The sequence below is a fragment of the Dictyostelium purpureum genome, assembly GCF_000190715.1.
Source record: "Dictyostelium purpureum unplaced genomic scaffold DICPUscaffold_364, whole genome shotgun sequence".
Taxonomy (NCBI): Eukaryota; Evosea; class Eumycetozoa; order Dictyosteliales; family Dictyosteliaceae; genus Dictyostelium; species Dictyostelium purpureum.
The window spans coordinates 12,230-33,227 of record NW_003519700.1 but is presented as its reverse complement, the minus strand read 5'-3'; the positions used below and the strand labels follow the sequence as shown (position 1 = coordinate 33,227).

Genomic DNA, 20,998 nt, shown 5'->3' with positions numbered 1-20,998 from the left:
ACGAGCACCTCCCACATTAGAGTCACCCCCCTCCCGTGTGGCGTTTTTCTTTTGACCACATTTGGTTTTTTGGGACCCTTCACCAAAGTTGGGATTGCTTGGTGGATGAATGAATGTTGAGTAATTGTAATGAACATGGAAGTGCTATCGATTCTATAATATTTTCGTCTAACTCTGATTTTGTAAATAGATTAAATTCTTTTAAATTATCTGGTAGCTTTATATCGTTAAATTGATTGATGGCCAATGTTAGTTTTGAAAGTGAATTTGGGAAGGAGATCTGTTCGAAATTATTAGTTAACTGAATATCGCAGTTGAATGGGAAAAAAAGCTCTTCTAAACTATCTGGCAAGATACTTGTATTAAGTGTGACTTGTTTATTGAATACTCTAAGCATTAATAGTGATTTGGGTAGTGAGTCAGTTTCAAAGCAGTCACAAAGAGTTGGGCTCTCAATAAACTTTATATCCAGCTGTTTTAAATTTGGAGGCAGCACACCTTTTCTTATCTGATATCCATAGGGATCCAATTTTAGACATGTTAGTGATGGAGGTAATAGATTTGGTGGTAATTCTTGTTCATTAATTTCCCAATTTTTGTAGAGCCTTAATCTTTCTAGCTTTATGGCGGGTGATGAATTAAATATTTGCATTAAAGTCTCGATTCTTTGATATTCCATATCTAGTGATTTAAGCCATTGTGGAATCACTCTGAATGTATAAGACCCCAAGAGTAACGACTCTATATTCATTGGCAAGCTTTCTAATGATACGTTTTCATTTAATGTATAGTTTTCGAGTACCAATCTATTTAAAAAAGGTTTGAATTTATAATTTCTAAAAGAATCTATTGAATGGAAAACTCTTTGATAGTTGAATATTTTAAAAACTCTAAGAAAAAAAAGTATTTTTTTTCTTAAAAAAATATTACTCCAAACAAGATTGAAATTATATGTATTATTTATAATTTTATCTTTCATTATTACTATTACTATTCTATTAATTATTAATTATTACTTTTTGTCATGACAAAGTATACTCTAGTAATCTATTTTTTTTTTTTTTTTTTTTTATTACATTTCCAAAACAATGTAATTTAAAAAATATTTATTATTATTATATGCTGGTTATATATTGATTCATTATTTAATATTGATGTGTCAGTATGGAAATTTGTTGTGGGGGAAAACAAAATAAATTAAAAAAATAAAATTAAAAAATATAAAAATTAAAAAAAAAAATTAATTAAAAAAAAAAAGAAAAAATAAAGAAAAAAATCTAAAAAAGAAATAATCTATTTTTTTATTATACTAATTTTATTAATATTTCATTTATTTAGATCATCTATATATTAATAACAAATTGGTTTTTATCTATCAATAAAATTTGTTGAAATTGGCTTTTATTGTTTTTATCTCTATAAAATTTCTTTTTAAAAAAAAAAATTAAAAAAAATGATCCAAATGAATTTTGGTCACAATCTAAAATAAAATATAAGAAATTATGTTTATTTAAATGGAATTTAATAGTTATTAAAATATAAAAAATTTTTTTAAAAGGTGAATGAGAATTTAATCAAGAGATTCTGATAGACCTAAATCTAATAGATTTTTATTGATTTCTACAATATCTTTTTTGGCTTGTTCTAATCTGTTCTTTGTTTCATAAGAAACCTCTATTAAATCTTGAAGGTTAAACATTCTTTTAAAAGGAGATGGAACATTAAAAGAATTGGTGCAATTATTTTTGTAGTGTCCATGAATACATTCTTTACAATAAATTTCATAGTTAAAACTTGCATCATTATATGGTAAAATCAAAGGATCATTTACCATTTGATGACAAATATTACAAAATATTTTATTGAAATCTAATTGTTTATCCTTTAAATTTGTTAGGTTTTGGATAAGTTTTGTAGAAATTTCTTTATTTTCTCCCAAATTTGCAATTTTAACCATTGTACCAATGATTTTTTCTAATTCTTCTAATTGTTGAATGGCCTCTTTAGTTTCTTTATAACTTATTTTTGAAGTTAAAATTACACCTGTAACACCTCCTAATATAGAACCCACACCAATGGAAAGTGCAGCAACTCCAGCCGCAATACCGACTATTGACATACCACAGGTAATAGGAGAAAGGACAACTCCCACTACTAATAGAGTCGTGCCAGCTAAAATGGCACCACCAGACACCAAAGCTTTACAAATTTTTTCAATTCTATCCATTTTTTTTTTTTTTAAAAAATAATCCTTCCCATTTTTTTCCCGCACATGAACAATTTTGCTAGAATTAGTTCCAAATAATTCTTCTGAAATTATTTTGATTTTTGTTAATTCCCCAATCACCATACCACATTTTCTAAGATCATCAAAATCATTTTTTTCATACTTAAACTTTAAAACTTCTCCATCAATTTTATGTTTTTCCATAATTTTAATATGTTTTGGATCTATTTTTTTAGATTTAAAAAAATTTGAAACTTTTGTTACATCCCAGTTAATAGGTGGGTCTTCTATTTTTGTACCTTCTTTAATGCTTTTTAAACCTTCTACTGCTCCATTTTGTAGATCTTGATGTTTTTCTTTTATTTCCTGGATGAAATCTAAAATATCTTGATTAGTTTTGGGTTGATATTTTTCATCAGAGCATCTATCATTTAAATTAATTAGAGATTTTACGAATTCTATATAGAATTTATCTAAACTTTCAAAAGTAGTTATGTGACCTTTTAATGAATTCTTTAAGTTTTGAAATATCATATTTCTTGAATACTCTCGCTCTAATAAATTAGATAGGTATTTTCCATAGTCCTAATGAAGAAATAATTAATATTTAATATTTATAAAATAAATTGATAAAAAATAATAAAAATATTTACCTTTTCTAAAATATTTTCTACTTTAATAGTTTTCAAATTGGATGATATATTCTGTATATATTCATAACTATAAACCTTATCACTATCTATTTCTATAGAATATTTATCAATCTTATCAGTATTGACACTTTCTACTTTATTTAAATTTTTATCCATATTTTTTACTTATAATAATTAATATATATAAATTAATATTATTATTGTAATATAAATAAAAAATTATAATAATAAATTTTTTAAAAATAATAATTATTACAAAATTAATAAATTAATACAATAATAATTTGAAAATAAAATGGTTTTTTATATTTTATTTTCAATATTTATAGTATTTCTTTTTTTTAAAATTATGATAATATTTTTAAATTAAGTTACTTAATTTTAATAACTTAAATTTTAATAACTTAAAAAAAATAAGTTGGTTAAAAATAGTTTATTGTAAGATCTAATAAAAAACATCAAAATATTTTGTTGATTAAGTTTTCTTATAAAACAAAAAAAAAAAAGTTAATTTTTAGTGGGTGAACACCACACTTGCAAAAAAGAAAATTAAAAAAAATAAAAAAAATAAAAAAAATTTAAAATAAATATTGCTCGAAATAATATAATCTCAATTTAAAGAGATTGATTGTTCCCTCCAAAATAATTTTTTATTTAATTTATATTATAATTTTTTTTTTTTTAAAGACTTTAAAGTAGGGAAAAAAATTTAGTTTATTTTTAGAAAAAAAGGGGTTTGGAAATTGACTTTAATTTCAAAGTTTTAGTTTTTTTTTTATTTTTTATAGTTTAAAAAAAAAAAAAATATTTTATAATTTAAAAGGTGTTTAAAAATCAATAAAATAACAGTTAAATCATAACCAATTAATATATTATGTAATGTGTAGTTGTTTCCCCCTTTTTTATTTTTTTTAATTTTTTTCAAAATTTTTTTATTTATTTTTTATTAATAATAAATATTATGTTATATTAATATACAAAAATATTGTTATGCCAATTTTTAAATTTAAAAACAGCAGTTATGTAAATAAGCGCAATATTTAAATTTAAAATAAATTCCACATTTATTTATTTATCAAAATCAAAATTTATTAATACATATAAAAATATAATAAATAATTACATTAATAAATTAAAAATTATAAATAACATATAAATTAGAAATATACAATTGATAATAAATTATTATGTTGTGTCTTCATTTTCCATCTATTTTTTTATTATACTTATTTTATTAGTAGTTCATTTATATTGATCATCTATATATCATTAACAAATTGGTTTTTATCAATCAATAAAAGTTGTTCAATTTATTGTTTTTATTGCGATAAAAATTTCTTTTTAAAAAAAAAATTAAAAAACATATCCAAAGAATTTTGGTCGCAATCTAAAATTAAATATAAGAAATTATTTTTATTTAAATGGAATTAAATAGTTACTAAAATATAAAAATGGATTTAAATGGAATTATATAGTTACTAAAATATATAATTTTTTTATATATTTATATATATATATAAAAGAAACAACAATTATATTGGAGATAAAAAAGAACTATATAGTTCAATCCTAAGAAATGTTATTTCAGTTGCTTATTTTTAAATAAGTATTTATATTAAAAAAAATAAATATATTTATAAATTTTCAATTTTTTTTTAAAAATATTTTATTTTTTTACAAATTATTATCCTTTTTTTATCCTTTTTTTATTTTTCATTATCTATTTTTATCTTTTTAAAAAAGAAAATTAGTTTTTGGATAAAATCTTCCCAGTAATCCAAAAACGATAAACGATAACGATAATTTTTAACCTCTATTTTTATGATTTATAGTGGTTTTACAAGTCTTTTGATTAAGAGCCGAATCTATCTTCTTAAAAAAGCTTTCAAATTTTTCCAATACCTTGATAAGATTATTAACTTGCTCTTTTTTTAAAACGGTGCAAATAATTGTGGTAATAGGTAAACAATCACAGATTATCATGATAACACCTATCAAGATACATATTGCAGATGACCCAAAAGAAAATGATGAAAGGAGTATCCCAGTTATAAGTAAAGCACAACCCATTGAAAAAGGTGTTCTTAGTACTCCTGATAATTCTATTACCCAATTAATATCCTTTTTTATTTTTTTTAGTGAATTTAAAAAATTATCTGGTTGTGATTTGATTTTTTCATCAATTAATTTTGAAAATTTTTCACAATCTTTTTCAATTTTTTTAATTTTTTCAATTTTTTCAATTTTTTCTAGATGACCATTTAATTTGATGAAATTAAGAATCAATGTTTCATATTGTGTTTTTACACTTTCAATATTTTCCAAATGTTTTATTTTTTGCATTTTTTCAAATTGAAGTTCTAACATTTTTGATAAATTACCCTGTTAATATTATTCAAATATATTAATATTTATGATATATAATGAATTTTAAGTTAAATTAATAATAATAATAATAAAATACCTCTAATTTTTCTGATAAATTTGATATATAATCACGTTTGTAAAAATCTTTTATTTGATATCCCGCTGTCATAGTTTTATAAATCTAAATATTATTATTAATAGTGTATATAATTATTTTAAATATAAATTTATTTGTTTAAAAAAAAAAAATTTTGATAAAATAAAGTAATTTAATTTTTAATTTAATTTTTAATCACTTGATTTTAAAACCACTTAATTTAATTTTAAAATCACTTAATTTTAAAACCACTTAATTTTAAAACCACTTAATTTTAAAACCACTTAATTTTAAAACCATTTAATTTTAAAACCACTTAATTATTTATAACCTAAGTAGTAATTTAATTAATAATATTTTTTTTTTTTTTTTTTTTTTTTTAAAAAAATAAATAATGGATAAATAAATATTTTAAATATAAAATTTAATTTATTAATTTATTTAAAAAAAAAAAAAAAATGCACATCTATTTATTTAAAAAATAATTAGGTGGTTGCCATTGTACCAAAAAAAAAAGAAATAGGTGGTTGTTTTGTCAAATTATAATTTTTTTCAATTAAGTATGTAAAAACTATTTTTTAAAATAATATTTTTATTTTATTTTTATAAAAAATAATATTATTTAATTTTTATTTTTTTTTATTTTTTTATTTTTTTATTTTTTTTTTATTTTTATTTTTTTTATTTTTTGTAAATAATATACATTATTTATTTTATATTACCGAATAATAATAAAGGAAAAAAAATGAAGATAATTAATTTAACAATATTATTTATTTTAGTTTTATTTTTTTTAAATATTTTACAAGTCACTAGTAGACATCACCATGGTGAGTGGAGACATAATGGTAAAAGACCATTAACCGAATACCCAAGACCATATACACATAATAGCGAGGATAGTCAAAATTACCACCATGGCGAAGGCAGAAAAAACCACCACAGTGATGGCAGAAGAAGCCACCGTGGTTGTAAAGGTGGTCATAGACACAAGAACGAAGATAGTCAAAATTACCAACATGGTGAAGACAGACAAAACCATGGTTGTGACAGTAGTCGTGATCATAGTAGTCATCACCCAACACCAGATAGCAACAAAAATAAATTTTGGAATGGTGACTCCGACAGTAACAGCAACAGCAACAGTCATAATATAATTATCAACAACAATAATTATCCAGTTCCAAGCTATTCTTCCAATGATACTGTCCCAACAGACAATGGCTGGTCATCAAGCTTTAGTACTGAGTATATCCATGTTTTTTCCAAACGTTCTTTGGTTTCATTTATTATCGCTTTCTCTTTAACAAGTCTTGTTTTTATTATTACAACTTTCTGTAGTTGTAGCTGTGGTTGCAGAGGAAGAAGATCCCAATATACTCCAGTTGTTCAATTATAAAATTATTGTAACTAATAATTTTTAAACCAATGTACATAATAAATGAAATAATAAACAATAAAAATAAGTAATAAATAATAAATTTAAATTTTATTTTATGTTTATTAAAAAAAAAAAAAAGGAAAAAGGTTGGTTTTTATTTTATTTTATTTTTTTTTGTTTTTTCATAAAATTTTTTTTTTTTTAAAAGTGTCCAATCATTATTCTTACCTCTTTTATAAAATATTTAATACCCAATATTATTTTATTTTTAAATAAATAGTATTTGGAAAATTCTATATAAATTATTCAAATAAATAAATTTAAAAAAAATAGATTTTTTTCGAATTTTTTCAAAATTTTTTTTTTTCTAAATATTTTGATAAATAAACAACAACAAAAGATAAATATAATTTTAATCACAATGAAAATAACAAGTTATTAATAAATTTTTAATTGATATATAAAAAATAAATGTAAAATGAAATTAAAAAATTTTATTTTTATTATTTTTTTTATAGTTTTTGTTTGTGGCAGTAATAGTAATAATAATAGTAGTATCAAAAGTGATATCATCGAAATAGTTTATTTCTTTGATATAAACGGAAATGATAACAATAATAATGGAACAATAGACAATCCATTTTTCAGTATTTGTAAATTAACAGATATTATAAATTCACTTAATAATAATTCAAATAATCAACACTATCTAATTAAATCATATATTAATAATGGACAATATAACCTTAATAATTGCTTATTAGGATTAAGAAATACCGATAGTAATAATAATAATAGTAATAATAAATATAATTTTATATTATCTAGATATAACGACACAAATAAAAATAATAACAGCAACAGCAACAATGATAATGATAAGTTTGTAGTGCTTATAAATATAGATTTTTCAATATATAATATAAATTTAAATATAAATAATATTAGAATAGTAAATCTTAATAAATCAAATGAAATTAATATTTTTAATAGTGTAGTGGAAATAGATAACAATAGTATATTGGACTATAGTATTAGCAGTAATATAATAACGAATATAGTAGAGTCAAGTGTATATATTGAGAACTCTAGCAAATTTAAATTTGCTTTCAAAAATTATATTCAATTATATAGCAGTCTAATCCAGTTGAATGTGAACAGTAGTTTAGTTGGTGCAAATATCAATAATACTGATATAGATACTTTTAGCTATGTCAATGTGTATAACTCGAGCTTATTGAAATCAGTTCAATTGGGGTCATATATTTCATTGGAGGTTATAGATTCAAATACAATCGATTCACTATTTTCATTTTTTAATTTTGGCATTATTAATTTTCAATGGTCTTATATAACGTACACTTATGGCCCAGATCCAATAATCTTTAGAATATTTGGTAATTCAAGTGCAACATTCAACAATTGTTTTATCAAAGGAGTTGCTTCAAGGTTTTTCAGCAGTTTTGCTCATGTTGGAGAATCAGCAAGTTTAGAGATTACCAATTCTGCTATATCAAATTATTTAACAACTGAAACTTTTATTAGGTGTTGGAGCTGCAAATTAACTTTTAATAGTAATTTCCTTTCTGCAGTTTCATCGCCACAGTTTATAGAAATAGGGTCAGGTACATTATATCTAAGCCATTTGGATATGAATGACTGCAGTTTTTCATTGGTAAATATAAAAGCACCATCAAATGTTTTCTTTACCAATTCAATTGCAGAATGCGCCAATAATAATAAAGTTCCGTATCTAATAAGAATGAGCGATATGGATAACGGCTATGTTTTATTTCAAAAAAGCTATATATTTTGTCAAAACTTAACATTAAATTGCCTGGGTCAGTTTGTTCTAAAAGATGCCGAGTTCCACTTTGACAACATTCAAATGAAGCAGTTAATGATACCCAAAGTTTTTACGTTGACTTTAAATTCAACTGGTACTTTCAATAGGTTTAATGTGTTTGCTTACTTTAATTTCTATAATCCATTAAACCAGGAATTCTTTGTAGTGGCCGAAGAGGGCTCCCAATTGTATTTTGGTAATAGTAATTTCTCTTTTTTATCATCTATAGCAAGTTCAGATGATAGATCCAGTATATCAATAGACCAATCAATAATTACCAATTCATTTTCAAATTCAATATTCTTTCAAATTAATAATTCAACCTTTCACATTAGTAATACCATATTCTCAAAATTATTTTCAACAGATTCTGCATTCATGATTATAAATTCATCGGATGTAACCATTAATAATACCACTATGGAAAGACTATCATTTTATCAAAATGGTATTGTGGAATCAGTAAATTCAAATATCGAAATCAATGGCCTTAATATGACCTCATGCTCATCACAGTATTATTCATTCAAATTTACCGAGTGTAATGTAACCATCAATAACAGTATTTTTTCAAAGAATTCAGGTGACCAAAAATCAGAAAACAACAATAGTAACTCTAATGGTTACCAATCAATAGTTTACATGTTACTATTTTTAGATAATTCAACAATGTATATTAATCAAGTAGAATTTAATAGCAATATTTTCAGACCAATCATCACAAACCATCAAACATTTCTTTCAATGAAAACTATATATCTAAATAAAAATACTGGGGGTTTTTTAATGTCCATCGACTCAAATATTGAAATTGATAACCTGCACTACGAATATAATAAAAATCCAATAGACTACTTAGTATCACTAATTTCATCATCTGCTTCAATTTCAAATGTTTATATCTTAAAAAATTATTTTGCCCTCTACTTTTTCTCTGCGTTAAACTCGTATGCAAACTTTACAAATTTCAATTTTAGTAATAACACCATCATCAATATCATGCAATCTTTAAACGATAACGAGTACTACAATTCAGCTTTTTTTGAAATATCCGCTTCATCTTCAATCTCATTCACAGATTCAATTTTTAGTTATAATGAAATTAAGCTAACCAACTTTTTCCAAGTAGAAAAATCGTCATCGATTTTCTTCTTTAGTACAGTCGTTAACAACAATCAACTCAACTCTATTACGCTTTTCTTTGTTAGTTCAAATGTTACTGAGTTAATGGTGTTTGTAGATTCAATTTTTTCTAATAATACAGGTGAGGGCAATGGTTTATTATATGGAGATGGTATTAATTATTTAATTGTCAACAACTCCACATTCAGCAATAACTACATTCCATCAGGTTCATTGATAGTATATAAAGTAGATCAACCTTTAGTCGGCTACTTTAAAGTCGAAAACTCAACATTTTCAAATAATTTTGGAGATGGTGGTTCCATATTCGATGTTGATGGTTATCAATATTTTGACAGTGCTTTTGTATCGAATCAATCTTCATTTTCAAATAATTTAATAACAAAAAACACAGCTTCCATTGGCCTCATTGGTACTACAAATTTCCCTTTCGATACAAATCTCTCTTTAATATACCAGCAAAATAATTTTACTGATAATTTTATTCCAGAAGATTCAATCTTTTATTCAAGTAAGTTATAAAATATAATAAAAATAAATATCTTTAGATATCTTTATAATATTCATTAAACTAATTGTTTTTTTTTTAATTAATAGATATTCAAGCAATAAAATTCTCTGGGGCACAATCAAACTATTCAAATGGAGGGCAATTGGAATATGAAGTTACTTTTGCATCAGTATCAGAGTTTGATTATTATTTTATTGATTATTATAATAAAATATTCCCATTCTTTATAGACAAGGTTGAATTTGTAATTACATATAACCAGACATATCCAAATGGTTCAATTGTTTTAGTAACAAATATAATTGAGTCAAATGTAAATTCAGGTCGTGGTTATTTTGTATTTTTGTTTCAAGGTTTGGTTGGTGATACATTTTTAGTTACTGCTCCATACTATAATTCTAATGGTGGTTCTCTTTTGGTTAGAGTAGTTGATTGCCCAAGATATCAATATCAATCTATTAATTCATGCAAATATTGTCCACAAGGTTCTAGCTATAGCAATAGTCAAGAAAAATGTTTATCATGTCCCCTCAACTATTTATCATGTATCGAGTCTTATGTGTACGCATTCAATAACTTTTACATTATCGATAACGATATCGCATTTACTCAAGAATGTGCCTATGGGATGTGTAGCTCTAATAATATATGCAACTATCCTTTCTCTGGAGGAAATCTATGTAACTATTGCTCTGAAAATAAACAGATTGATATTATACCCGCCAAAAATGGTATTCATTGTTGCTCAACTTACAGACCTTCACTTTTAGTTTTAATTATAATCTTGTTTACAGTGTATGGCTTGGTACTTTCAATTGCCAAATATCTCAATTTCTCTGGTTGGCTTTGTAATAGTATCACATTTCTTCAGATTAATTCAGTCGCTTTCTTTTCTTACCCTGGTTTATATGTTTTACCCTTTTTCAAAGTCTCATGGGATTTGTTTGATGGTGTATGTCTATTTAAAAATTCAAGTGCTCTTCATAAAATTGGATTTTCCTTTGCAGCCATCATCTATCTAGTGGTAATTGGTTATAGTGACATAACATTAAAACTAATAATCAAGTTCTACGGTCCAATAAAAAACTTTTTCAAAAGAAATCATAATAAAAACTTCAACTATAGCGCCCCTCCAAAGTTTATAAGCAATATTGCTCCCTACAGAAATGATAAAATGTTCAAGATGGCATCACAGTGGAGATTGTTCTTGTTACTGCTAATACCACTATTTTTCAACTCTTTAGCCATTTTAACACCAAAAGAGATTCAAGGGTACTTTGGTTTATATAAATATTTAGCAATAGATTTTACAATTGCATATTTTGATAAGCCAAGTCACCTCTTTCTCTCTTTCTTTGGCTTCTTTTTTATAGCAATAATAATACTGGTACCATTGTTCATGGTCATAGGACTACTCAAAAATTTTAACAGTAAAAGACCCATTATCTATAGCAGAAAAATCGAAGCCAAAAACATCAAGTCATCAATAAACAGAGATTTTGAAATCCTTTATTTAATTTTAAAGAAACTATCAAACTATAGACCAAAATTCATTGGGTGGGATTTAATTATAGCATCAAAATTTTCATTGTTAACAGTACTATCAATAACACTATTATTCAAAAGTAAAGTTTATTTGGTCTCAATCCTTGTAATTCAATTAGTATATATAATCAGCTATTTAGTATTCAAGCCCTCCAATAGAAATATATTACACCAGACTAATGTTCTTTTGAACCTATTCCAATTGATCCTATTCATAGTTTCAAACTCTACAATATTTTTAAAAACAAATCCATATTACCAAGGCTATATAATAACACTATTAGTCTTTACATCACTATTTGTTTATTTATTTTTTTATTATTATTTAACTAAAAATAGAAATACTTTTAAAAAACACTAATTTTAATCGAATAAATTAAACTAAAAATAATAATTTTTTTTTTTTTCTAATCAATATTATTATTTCTTTTTTTAATTTTTATTTTTTTAATTTTATTTTTTTTTTTTGATTATTTTTTGGTTTTTTTTTTTTGGTTTTTTTTGATTAGAATTCATTTTTAAATTAAATAAAATGGGCGAACCAAACAATACATGTAATAAATTTAAAATTGGTGAAAGAATTCAAAGTGATGATGGATATATTGGAACTATTAGATATGAAGGAAGCGTAGATGGATTTGATGGTAATTGGTATGGCATAGAGTGGGACGATCCTAAAAGAGGGAAACATTTCGGTACAGTCAAAGGTAAACAATATTTTCAATGTCAATATAATGGTAGTGGTTCATTTATGAAACCAGAGAAATTAGTAAAGGGTAAACATTTTTTAGAAATGTTATTCAATAAATATCATCACAAAATTGAAAACTATGGTATGTATAATATATATATTAATATTAATAAATAAATTGTAATAAATATTAATATATTTATTTAAAATAGATGATTTATATGTAGAAACTACAAAACCAGAAGTTAAAATTCCAATTGAAATGATTGGTATGAATGAGACTAGGGAAAGACAAAAAGATTTTAAACAACAAAAAATAATTTCAGCAAGCCATTTATTAATTTCAGAAATCGATGAATACCCAGCAATTTTTAATTATTTTAAAAGTATGTATATTATAGTGTAATGTGATGTGGATCATAACAAATACTAACATCGTTATCAATTGTAAAGATTTACAACATTTGAATTTAGCAAATACATTAATTTATGATTGGAATCAAGTTATTCAGCTAATTATTCAATTACCAAATTTAGAAAAATTAGTTTTAAGTGATAATAAATTGATATTTGATGGAACAAATTTTATAAATAAAATAGCGGAAATCAAAAAGAGTAATGACAACAATATAGAATTACCATCGAAAACCAAATCATTAGTATTAAATAATTTATTTATATCGGATTTCGCTTTTTTATTACCAATTTGTAAAGAAATATTTTCAAATTTAGAAACATTAGTAGTATCAAATAATTCAATTGAAAATATATCTAATAGTAGCTTGGATGTATTCTCAAAACTTGTATCTTTGGATTTGGCTCATAATAAAATTAAATCATTTAATGATATAACAGCAATAGGATTTTTGGAACACCTACAAGAACTAAATTTAAACAACAATCAAATCGATTCTATTGAATTTAGCGATATCAATAAAAATCAAGACGATAGCACTACAACCACAAAACTATTCAAGAATTTGAAAATATTGTATTTATCAAATAATAATATTAGTGATTGGAGACATGTCGAAGAATTAGACTATTTACAAAATTTAGAAGAATTATCATTTAGAGAAAATCCGATTATTGACTCTCTTTTATTAGATGCTGCAGCTATCAAAGATCAAAATCAACAGGATGAAACAAACAATACCAAAACAGTGACCACCTCAACAGGAGTAAAAAAGATATCGGTCAATAAAAACATTTATTTAAACAGATTAAATATAATACCCAGAATTTCAAAATTAACAAAACTAAATCTATCACATGTATGTATTGTTCATATAACTGTTTGATGGTCCAAAAAATGATTATTATAATTTCCGATTACTAAAAATTAATTTTTTTTTTTTTTAAAAATTTTATTTAGATTACCCCAATTGAAAGAAAAGATGCTGAACTTTACTTTCTTTATGAAAATTATTCATTAAAAAACAGCAATACCAATCAATCAAACTCAAGGAAATTAAACTACTTGGTCTCCATACACGGGGAACCTCTATACACAAAAGAAGATACCAACATTACAAATAATGAAGTTTCTCAATAATAATGATAAGTTTTTTTTTTTTTGTGGGATGGAGTGTGGTGTGGTGTGGTGGAGTGTGATAAAAAATAAATAAATTAACCTCTATATAACAAAGTTATAACTTTATCCATATAAAATATTATTATTTTTTTTTTTTTTTTTTTTTTTTTTTAATTTTTTTAAATTTTCATTTTTTTTTTTTATTTTAATTTTTTTTTTTTATTTTAATATATTTTTTTTTAAAATTTTTTCTTCATTATTTTTGTTGTATTAAACAAGAATATATAAGATTTTTTTTTTTTTATTTATTAATATATTTAATTTGTATCAAAATATAATAAACTACAGTATTTATTATATAGAAGATTATGGATAACTTATTTGGGGACGAAATTGAAGTGCCAACATTACTTTCGATATGTACACAAAGAATTAAGGATTCATTAGATAGTAGGTTATCATTTGAGCAACATAGATGTTTAGAAAAGAAAAAAAAAAAAAAAAAAAAAAAAAAAAAAAATTTCGGAAATTAACCACATAGTTTTTTTTTATATACTATTTATTTAGATATAAAAGGTTTAGGAAGAATACCAGATAAACTTTTGATTGTAATTCTTGATAAATGCCCACCTCAACAGCTTATTGCCATTGAAAATAAAATAGTATGGTGTCGATAATTAATCTATTGGATATATTAAGCTCGCCTAATAATATTAATATTTATTTATTTATTTATTAATATTATTAATTTATAGGGTAGAAATGTTGACACAGAAGAGTTATGGAAAAGACACTGTTTCAATTTATCACCAAACCAAAGCGTATCCCCAGAGGATAATGATGTCGAAACTTGGAGAGAATTATATGTTGTCCTCGAAAGAAACTATTTAGATAAAGCAAGAAAAACTGGTGATAAATTAAGAAACACCTATAACAATGCTGCAAAGAATAGACAATCTAAACAAATTAAAGTGTTGAGTGAAGCCGAAACACCGGTTAGAGCAAGACCAACCTATGTCGCTAAGACTGCAACATATAAACAAAGTAGTGTTTCAAGCTCCAATAAATATAGCAATGGTACATTTGTAAATAGAGGTGAACGTACCGGTAGTAGTGGTAGCAGTGGCGGCGGTGGTGGTGGTGGTGGTTTTGGTAATGTTTTTAAATCATCACCCGCTTCAAATCAACCAAAACTAATGGCAAAAGTTATGAAAGAATTCAAAAAGAAAAAATAATATTGACTCATTAAATTATAATTTAAGTAATATAATATAATATAATAATACCAATCTTCATGAACAGTTGATCAAAAAAAAAAAAAAAAAAAAATATTTTTAAAAATCTAATAATTTAATAATTTAATATTTAATAATTAATAATGTAAATAAAAAATTCAATAAAAGAATGATATTTTTAAATCATCAATCTATTTTAAACTATATGTTTTTTTTTTTTTAAAATTTTATTTTTTCTTTTTTTTTTTTTTTAATTTAATTTTAAATTATTTTTTTCTTTTTTTATTTTTTGTTTTTTATTTTTTTGATATATTATCTAGAATAACAGTATATTATAATCCAGAAAAACAATAATGAATATAATAGGATCAATAGTTTTATCAGTACTTATAATAATTATCATTAAACTATTATTTAATAAAATTTTTAAAAACAACAATGAAACCCAAGAAAACCAAACAATTGTAGATAATAATAATAATAATAATATAAATGAGATTGTAAATAATAATAATAATGACAATAACAATAATAATAACAATAATAGACCAGGTAGAGGTTTAGGCAGAATGAATATTAGAAATAGGAGACAACAAATTGAAGAACCTGAATCATCTGATTCAAGTGATTTATCAAATTCTGAAGATGAGGAAGATGAAGAAGATGATATTCATAATGAAGCCAATTTAAATTTAGCAAATTCACAGATCTCAAAGTTAAAAGCAGGTAAAAAGGTTGGAACTAAAAAATTAGAGAAATTAAGAAGAAAAGAGGAAAAAAAGAGAGCCAGAGAGTACCAAGAACATACGAGAGAAGAGAAAAAGAAAAATGAGGAAGAAAGAGATGCTCGTGCTCAAAAGAAAAAAGAAGAACAAAAAGAAATTGAAAGATTAAAAAAAGAAGAGGAAGAAAAATTAAGATTGGAGCAAGAAAAGAAAGAAGATGAAGAATACAACTTACATAAAATTGATATTACATTAGACGAAACAGGTGAGGATAACCAAGATGGCAATAACGACCAGTCCTTACTACAAAAATTTATCGATTATTTAAAAGACCACAAAATCTGTTTATTAGAGGATGTAGCTATGGAATTTAATTTAAAAACCTCGGTATGTATATTAAATGAAATACAATAAATATATAATGTATATCTAACCATATTTTTATTTACCATAGGATGTAGTTGAACGTATAAAGACATTGGATAAAGAGGGTTTAATTTCGGGTGTTATTGACGACAGAGGCAAATTCATTTATATTACAAGAGATGAAATGGAATCTGCTGCTAAATTTATAAACAGAAAAGGCAGGATTACAATTGACTCACTTACATCATTCCTTTCTGAAATCATTGACTCCACAACTGAAACTCCAAAAAATGAAACAACAAATACAACTACTACAACTGCATAGGAATGAAAATAAAATTAAATAAACTTTTAAAGTTATTATACTGTTTGTTTGTTTGTTTGTTTTATATTTAAACGTTAAATATATATAATGTATTTTATTTATTTATTTTATTATTTTTAAGCTTTTTTGTGGGGGTATTGGAATTTTTGAAGATTGATGATTTCATTTTGGCCATTTGAGGTTAAAGTGTAGACATAGAGACATCCAAATAAATAGATACAATTTAAACCGGTAATCCAAAGGGTGGTTAAAATATTACCAGTTACAAACAATACAATAATAGAAACGAAACCAGAGAAACCAATGCATGCCATCATAATCCATTTTCTAATGAAACCTTTGACAAACTCTGGATACATTGCAATACCACCTGCTACATATGCTGATGATGAAATCCATTCCATCCATGCCATTATAAATGTTGATACACCTGATAATCTTAAACTGTTATGTGCTGCATGTTCGAATGGTAATACATTAAATGGCATAATTGCGCATAATAATTTTAAAAATCCACAAAAAAATCCTATATAACTCATGCATTTCTAAAATAATATAAAGTTGCCAACTGATTAGTACAATACATATATATATAAAGTTATCCTTTTATTTTATTAATATCATACTCTATAAAACAATGCAGATTGTTTATCTTTTGATAATAAACCGCTTATAAGATCATTTTGTTCTATTATAGTTAAGAGATACGCATTAATATAGTTTTTTAAAAATTAATATTATCTGAAATCTACTAAAAAGTAAATATAGCCATATAATTACCTTGTTCATCTAAAAAATCGCTGTCTTGAGCTCTTTGTTGTCTTCTCATTTTAAATTAATTATTTTTTTTTAAATTATATATGTGTGTTTGTGTTTATGTTTTGATTATTTATAAATTTAATTTTGGTTACTAATCTCCAAATACAAAGGTTTTATTTATTTGTGTATTTTATTATAAAAAAACCTCCAATTTAATATAAATGAGTAAATTTATTTTGTTTTTTTTATTATTTTTTTGAAAAATTAAAAAAATAATTTTTTTTTTTTCAATTAAAAATTTATTTTTTTATTTTTTTTTTTTCATTTTTTTATTTTTTTTTTTTAAATTTTTGAATTTGTTTTTATATTTTTAATATTAAAAATTTAACGACTACATTGGTCCATAGATTATAAAACAGCACTACCATCACGCTTTTCTCATCCACATATATAACTTTACAGTAGTAGCTGTTTTAAAAACTTTAGTTTTGTTAAAAAATCAAAATAATACATAACAAAATAATTTTATTTTAATAATTTTATTCATAAATTTATAATTGATTTAAAAATTAAAATATTTTTTTTTTTTTTTTTTTTTTTTTTTTTGTTTTTTAGTAATAACACATCTTTCATAATGTTTATTAAACAATAAATATAGCTTATAATAAACAATAATAGAAACTACCAATAAAAAATAAATAAAATTTAAATATCAATATTTAAATTATAATAATAAAATGGCATCAATAGAAGAAAAAGAATTTCTTTTGGAAGAGATTTCAAGAGAGAAAGAACTGCATCAAAAAACAATTGTTTGTTTTGAAAATGAAAGAGAAAAAAATTCAAAATTAATTTCAAGTGTTAAAGAGATGATGATGGAAAAAGATAATCAAAAGTCATATTTAGAAGAAGTCCAAAAGAATATAATCCAGGCTCAAATGAAACTTGTTGATGAAAGAAAGAAAACATCGATCCTATCGGCCCAGGTCTCACTTTTAGAGGACGAACGTACTAAACTAATTGAACAACAAGAATCAAGTTCATTTAAATTGAGAGATACTCAAATTAAGCTTAAAGAAAATCAAGAGGTTATAGATTTATTAAAGCAAACTTATAGCGCTACAGCATCATCAACAAATGAAATGACTGAAGAAGAAGTTCAAGACGAGCACTCTCTAAATCAGCTTATAGAATCAATTAAGAATGATCAAAATAGTATAGATTTAAAAAAGAATAATGCAATGTTAATGAAAATTCTATCATTACAAGAAGAGATAAAGAACCAGTTTATTCAAATTGACCAACTGCACTCTAACGAATCTAATCTTATAAATGAAAATCAAGAATTAAAAGATAAAATCCAATCATTTGAAATTCAAATTGTTGATCAAAATGATACAATTAGAAAGCTACAAGATACCGTTAGTAATACTAGTACAAGTAATAATACTCAGCCACAACAAGTAGAATTTGACATGGATGAGCAATCTAAAAAGCTGATTAAAGATTTACAAGATAAATGTGACCATTTAAAATTAGAACTGAATAAAGAGAAATTTAATTTAGATATTGCAAATGAAACTATTGAAGATTTAGAGATGAAATTATCATCATTCAAAAACAATACTTTAACCAATAGTAGCACTACACCTATCACCTCCTCCTCATCACCAATAATCAATAATACAACTAATTCAACTGTTAGCATCATATCATCAATTGAATACCAAGCATTACTTGAAGAAAAGAATAAGCTTTTAGATAAAATTAATAATTTAGAGAATGATTTATCAAGTCTTCATGAAAAACAACTTAAACTTGATCAAGTATGTATACATATATAAAATTAATTTTTAATACAGCTATCAATTTAAACCATATCAATAATAGTAAACTAATTATTTTTTTTCCTTTTAGGAACACTTTAATTCAATTATGAATATAGATCAAAGTAAAAACTCATTATTGGAGCAAATCAAAGAGGCAAAAGAAAGTTCAGTTGAATTTGAAACAAAGAGCAAGAGATTAGAGAAACAATTGGCGATCACCAGAAAGACTATGGAAGAAGAGGTAAATAAGAACCAGGATAGAATTCACTTATTAGAAAAAGAAATTAAAGAACTAAAGGCATCTGGTAGTAATAAAGTTGTTGAAATTGGCGATGGCAGTAATGATGTAAATCACAGTAACGAAATTCTTAAAAATGATGAATTCTTAAAATTAGAAATTGAATTTAATAAACAAATTTCACAACTTAGAGAGTTAGAAAGTGTATGTATACCCATCATATGACACGTTTCTTTTCGTTGAATACTTATTAATATTTTTTTTTTATTTTTAAAAAATTTAGCACTTAGAGAATGAAAAAAGTTATACAAAAGAATTAGTTGAAAAACTGGATAACCTTAAAAAAAAAAAATCACATTATAAAGAAAAATTGAATCAATTAATTATAGATCATGATCAACTTTCAACCCAATATCAAGAAATCAATAATAAACAACAAGTATTGTTGAATGAAAAAGAAGAGCTATTGAAGAAGAATCAAGATTATGAAAATCAAAACCAAGAACTATCAAAATCATATCAAAATACATTAGACATTGAAAAACAACTAAAAGAATCAAACAAGGAGCACTTACAAGAGATTGATAGTTTACAAAGTGAATACCAAGAATTAAAGAATCATCATGATGAATTAACAAAGAGCTTTAGTGACTTAAATGATGATTATCAAGTATTAACAAATAATAATAACGAACTTACTGAACAAAACCAAACTATAAGAAACAGCTATGAAGAGGTCGTCACCGAGTATAATGAATTAAAAGAGAACTACGAAAAACTAGAATCAAACGAAGACCAAATAAAGATACTGAAACAACAATTAGAAGAAACTGATCAATTTAAAGAAGAAAATAAACAAATTATAGAACAATACCAAAGCCAAATTAAGGAATTAGAAGCCAATGCTGAACAATATAAACAAGCATTTGAAAAATCTGATGAAGTTATGAACATACATAACAATTTGAATTCACAATATAATGAAACTATAAAAGAGTTGGAAAAGAAACAAGAAACCATCAATCAACTATTAGAAAGTAATAGACAACTAAAGAACCAACTAGAGTCTACTCATGAAAAACAACAACCACAAGACAACATTAAAGAGAATACAGATAAACTCAAGCTAGAATTAGAGAAAGCAAACCAAGAATTAGAATTGTTAAATGAAGAACTAAATGCATCCAGTCAACTGTTAGAGTTCTCAAAAGAAGAAAAAGAATTATTGGCTAGAGAAATCGATGATTTAGAAGATCAACTTAAAGAATATAAATCTGTAAATGAACATCAAATGAAACATATGGATGAATTACAACAACAAATTGATTACCAAACTCAACAAATTGTTCAGCTACAACAATTGAATCAACAAAACCAACACCAAATCCAACACTACAATTACTCCACCATCCACCCCAACAAAAAGAAAGACCCATCACAGAGAGAACTCATCTTCATCATCTTTAGACATGATTATTCAAAATATTAATGAAAATGGTTTATCATTAAATAGTGATGGTACTGTA

General features: G+C 23.9%; 8 protein-coding genes across 8 annotated transcripts; 4 read left to right on the top strand and 4 right to left on the bottom strand.

Annotated features, from left to right (window-relative positions):
- Positions 1-79: 79 nt before the first annotated feature.
- Positions 80-979, bottom strand: DICPUDRAFT_83328 (uncharacterized protein; the record flags this gene model as incomplete). Its single annotated transcript, XM_003292669.1, has 1 exon — positions 80-979. One exon carries the CDS (start codon positions 977-979, stop codon positions 80-82), a length of 900 nt encoding a protein of 299 aa, XP_003292717.1.
- A 591-nt stretch (positions 980-1,570) lies between these two features.
- Positions 1,571-3,036, bottom strand: DICPUDRAFT_83327 (uncharacterized protein; the record flags this gene model as incomplete). The annotated part of the gene is made up of 2 exons (XM_003292668.1): positions 1,571-2,812; positions 2,881-3,036. The coding sequence occupies 2 exons, from the start codon at positions 3,034-3,036 to the stop codon at positions 1,571-1,573; spliced, it is 1,398 nt and encodes a 465-aa protein (XP_003292716.1).
- A 1,650-nt stretch (positions 3,037-4,686) lies between these two features.
- On the bottom strand, positions 4,687-5,416 carry DICPUDRAFT_83326 (uncharacterized protein; the record flags this gene model as incomplete). The annotated part of the gene is made up of 2 exons (XM_003292667.1): positions 4,687-5,262; positions 5,345-5,416. The coding sequence occupies 2 exons, from the start codon at positions 5,414-5,416 to the stop codon at positions 4,687-4,689; spliced, it is 648 nt and encodes a 215-aa protein (XP_003292715.1).
- A 671-nt stretch (positions 5,417-6,087) lies between these two features.
- Positions 6,088-6,849, top strand: DICPUDRAFT_92917 (uncharacterized protein; the record flags this gene model as incomplete). Its single annotated transcript, XM_003292674.1, has 1 exon — positions 6,088-6,849. The coding sequence occupies one exon, from the start codon at positions 6,090-6,092 to the stop codon at positions 6,741-6,743; it is 654 nt and encodes a 217-aa protein (XP_003292722.1). The 3' UTR covers positions 6,744-6,849.
- A 3,980-nt stretch (positions 6,850-10,829) lies between these two features.
- Positions 10,830-12,092, top strand: DICPUDRAFT_8893 (uncharacterized protein; the record flags this gene model as incomplete). The annotated part of the gene is made up of 2 exons (XM_003292673.1): positions 10,830-11,428; positions 11,768-12,092. Coding segments are annotated over 2 exons (924 nt in total), but the record flags the coding sequence as incomplete, so codon positions are not given.
- Positions 12,093-12,302: 210 nt separating this feature from the next.
- Positions 12,303-15,230, top strand: DICPUDRAFT_157468 (uncharacterized protein; the record flags this gene model as incomplete). The annotated part of the gene is made up of 6 exons (XM_003292672.1): positions 12,303-12,603; positions 12,674-12,847; positions 13,062-13,735; positions 14,358-14,445; positions 14,563-14,657; positions 14,751-15,230. 6 exons carry the CDS (start codon positions 12,303-12,305, stop codon positions 15,228-15,230), a joined length of 1,812 nt encoding a protein of 603 aa, XP_003292720.1.
- Positions 15,231-15,583: 353 nt separating this feature from the next.
- Positions 15,584-16,646, top strand: DICPUDRAFT_157467 (uncharacterized protein; the record flags this gene model as incomplete). The annotated part of the gene is made up of 2 exons (XM_003292671.1): positions 15,584-16,342; positions 16,410-16,646. 2 exons carry the CDS (start codon positions 15,584-15,586, stop codon positions 16,644-16,646), a joined length of 996 nt encoding a protein of 331 aa, XP_003292719.1.
- Positions 16,647-16,709: 63 nt separating this feature from the next.
- DICPUDRAFT_50598 (uncharacterized protein) lies at positions 16,710-17,613 on the bottom strand. The gene is made up of 3 exons (XM_003292666.1): positions 17,427-17,613; positions 17,273-17,334; positions 16,710-17,191 (listed from the first exon to the last, which is right to left on the bottom strand). The coding sequence occupies exons 1-3, from the start codon at positions 17,473-17,475 to the stop codon at positions 16,763-16,765; spliced, it is 540 nt and encodes a 179-aa protein (XP_003292714.1). The 5' UTR covers positions 17,476-17,613; the 3' UTR covers positions 16,710-16,762.
- Positions 17,614-20,998: the final 3,385 nt, after the last annotated feature.

Coding starts and splice junctions, on each gene's coding strand:
- DICPUDRAFT_50598 (XM_003292666.1), bottom strand. CDS start 17,475: ATGAGAAGACAACAAAGAGCTCAAGACAGCGATTTTTTAGATGAACAA. Junction 17,335..17,426: donor CGATTTTTTAGATGAACAAG/GTAATTATATGG, acceptor TAACTATAATAG/AACAAAATGATCTTATAAGC. Junction 17,192..17,272: donor AATCTGCATTGTTTTATAGA/GTATGATATTAA, acceptor ATATTATTTTAG/AAATGCATGAGTTATATAGG.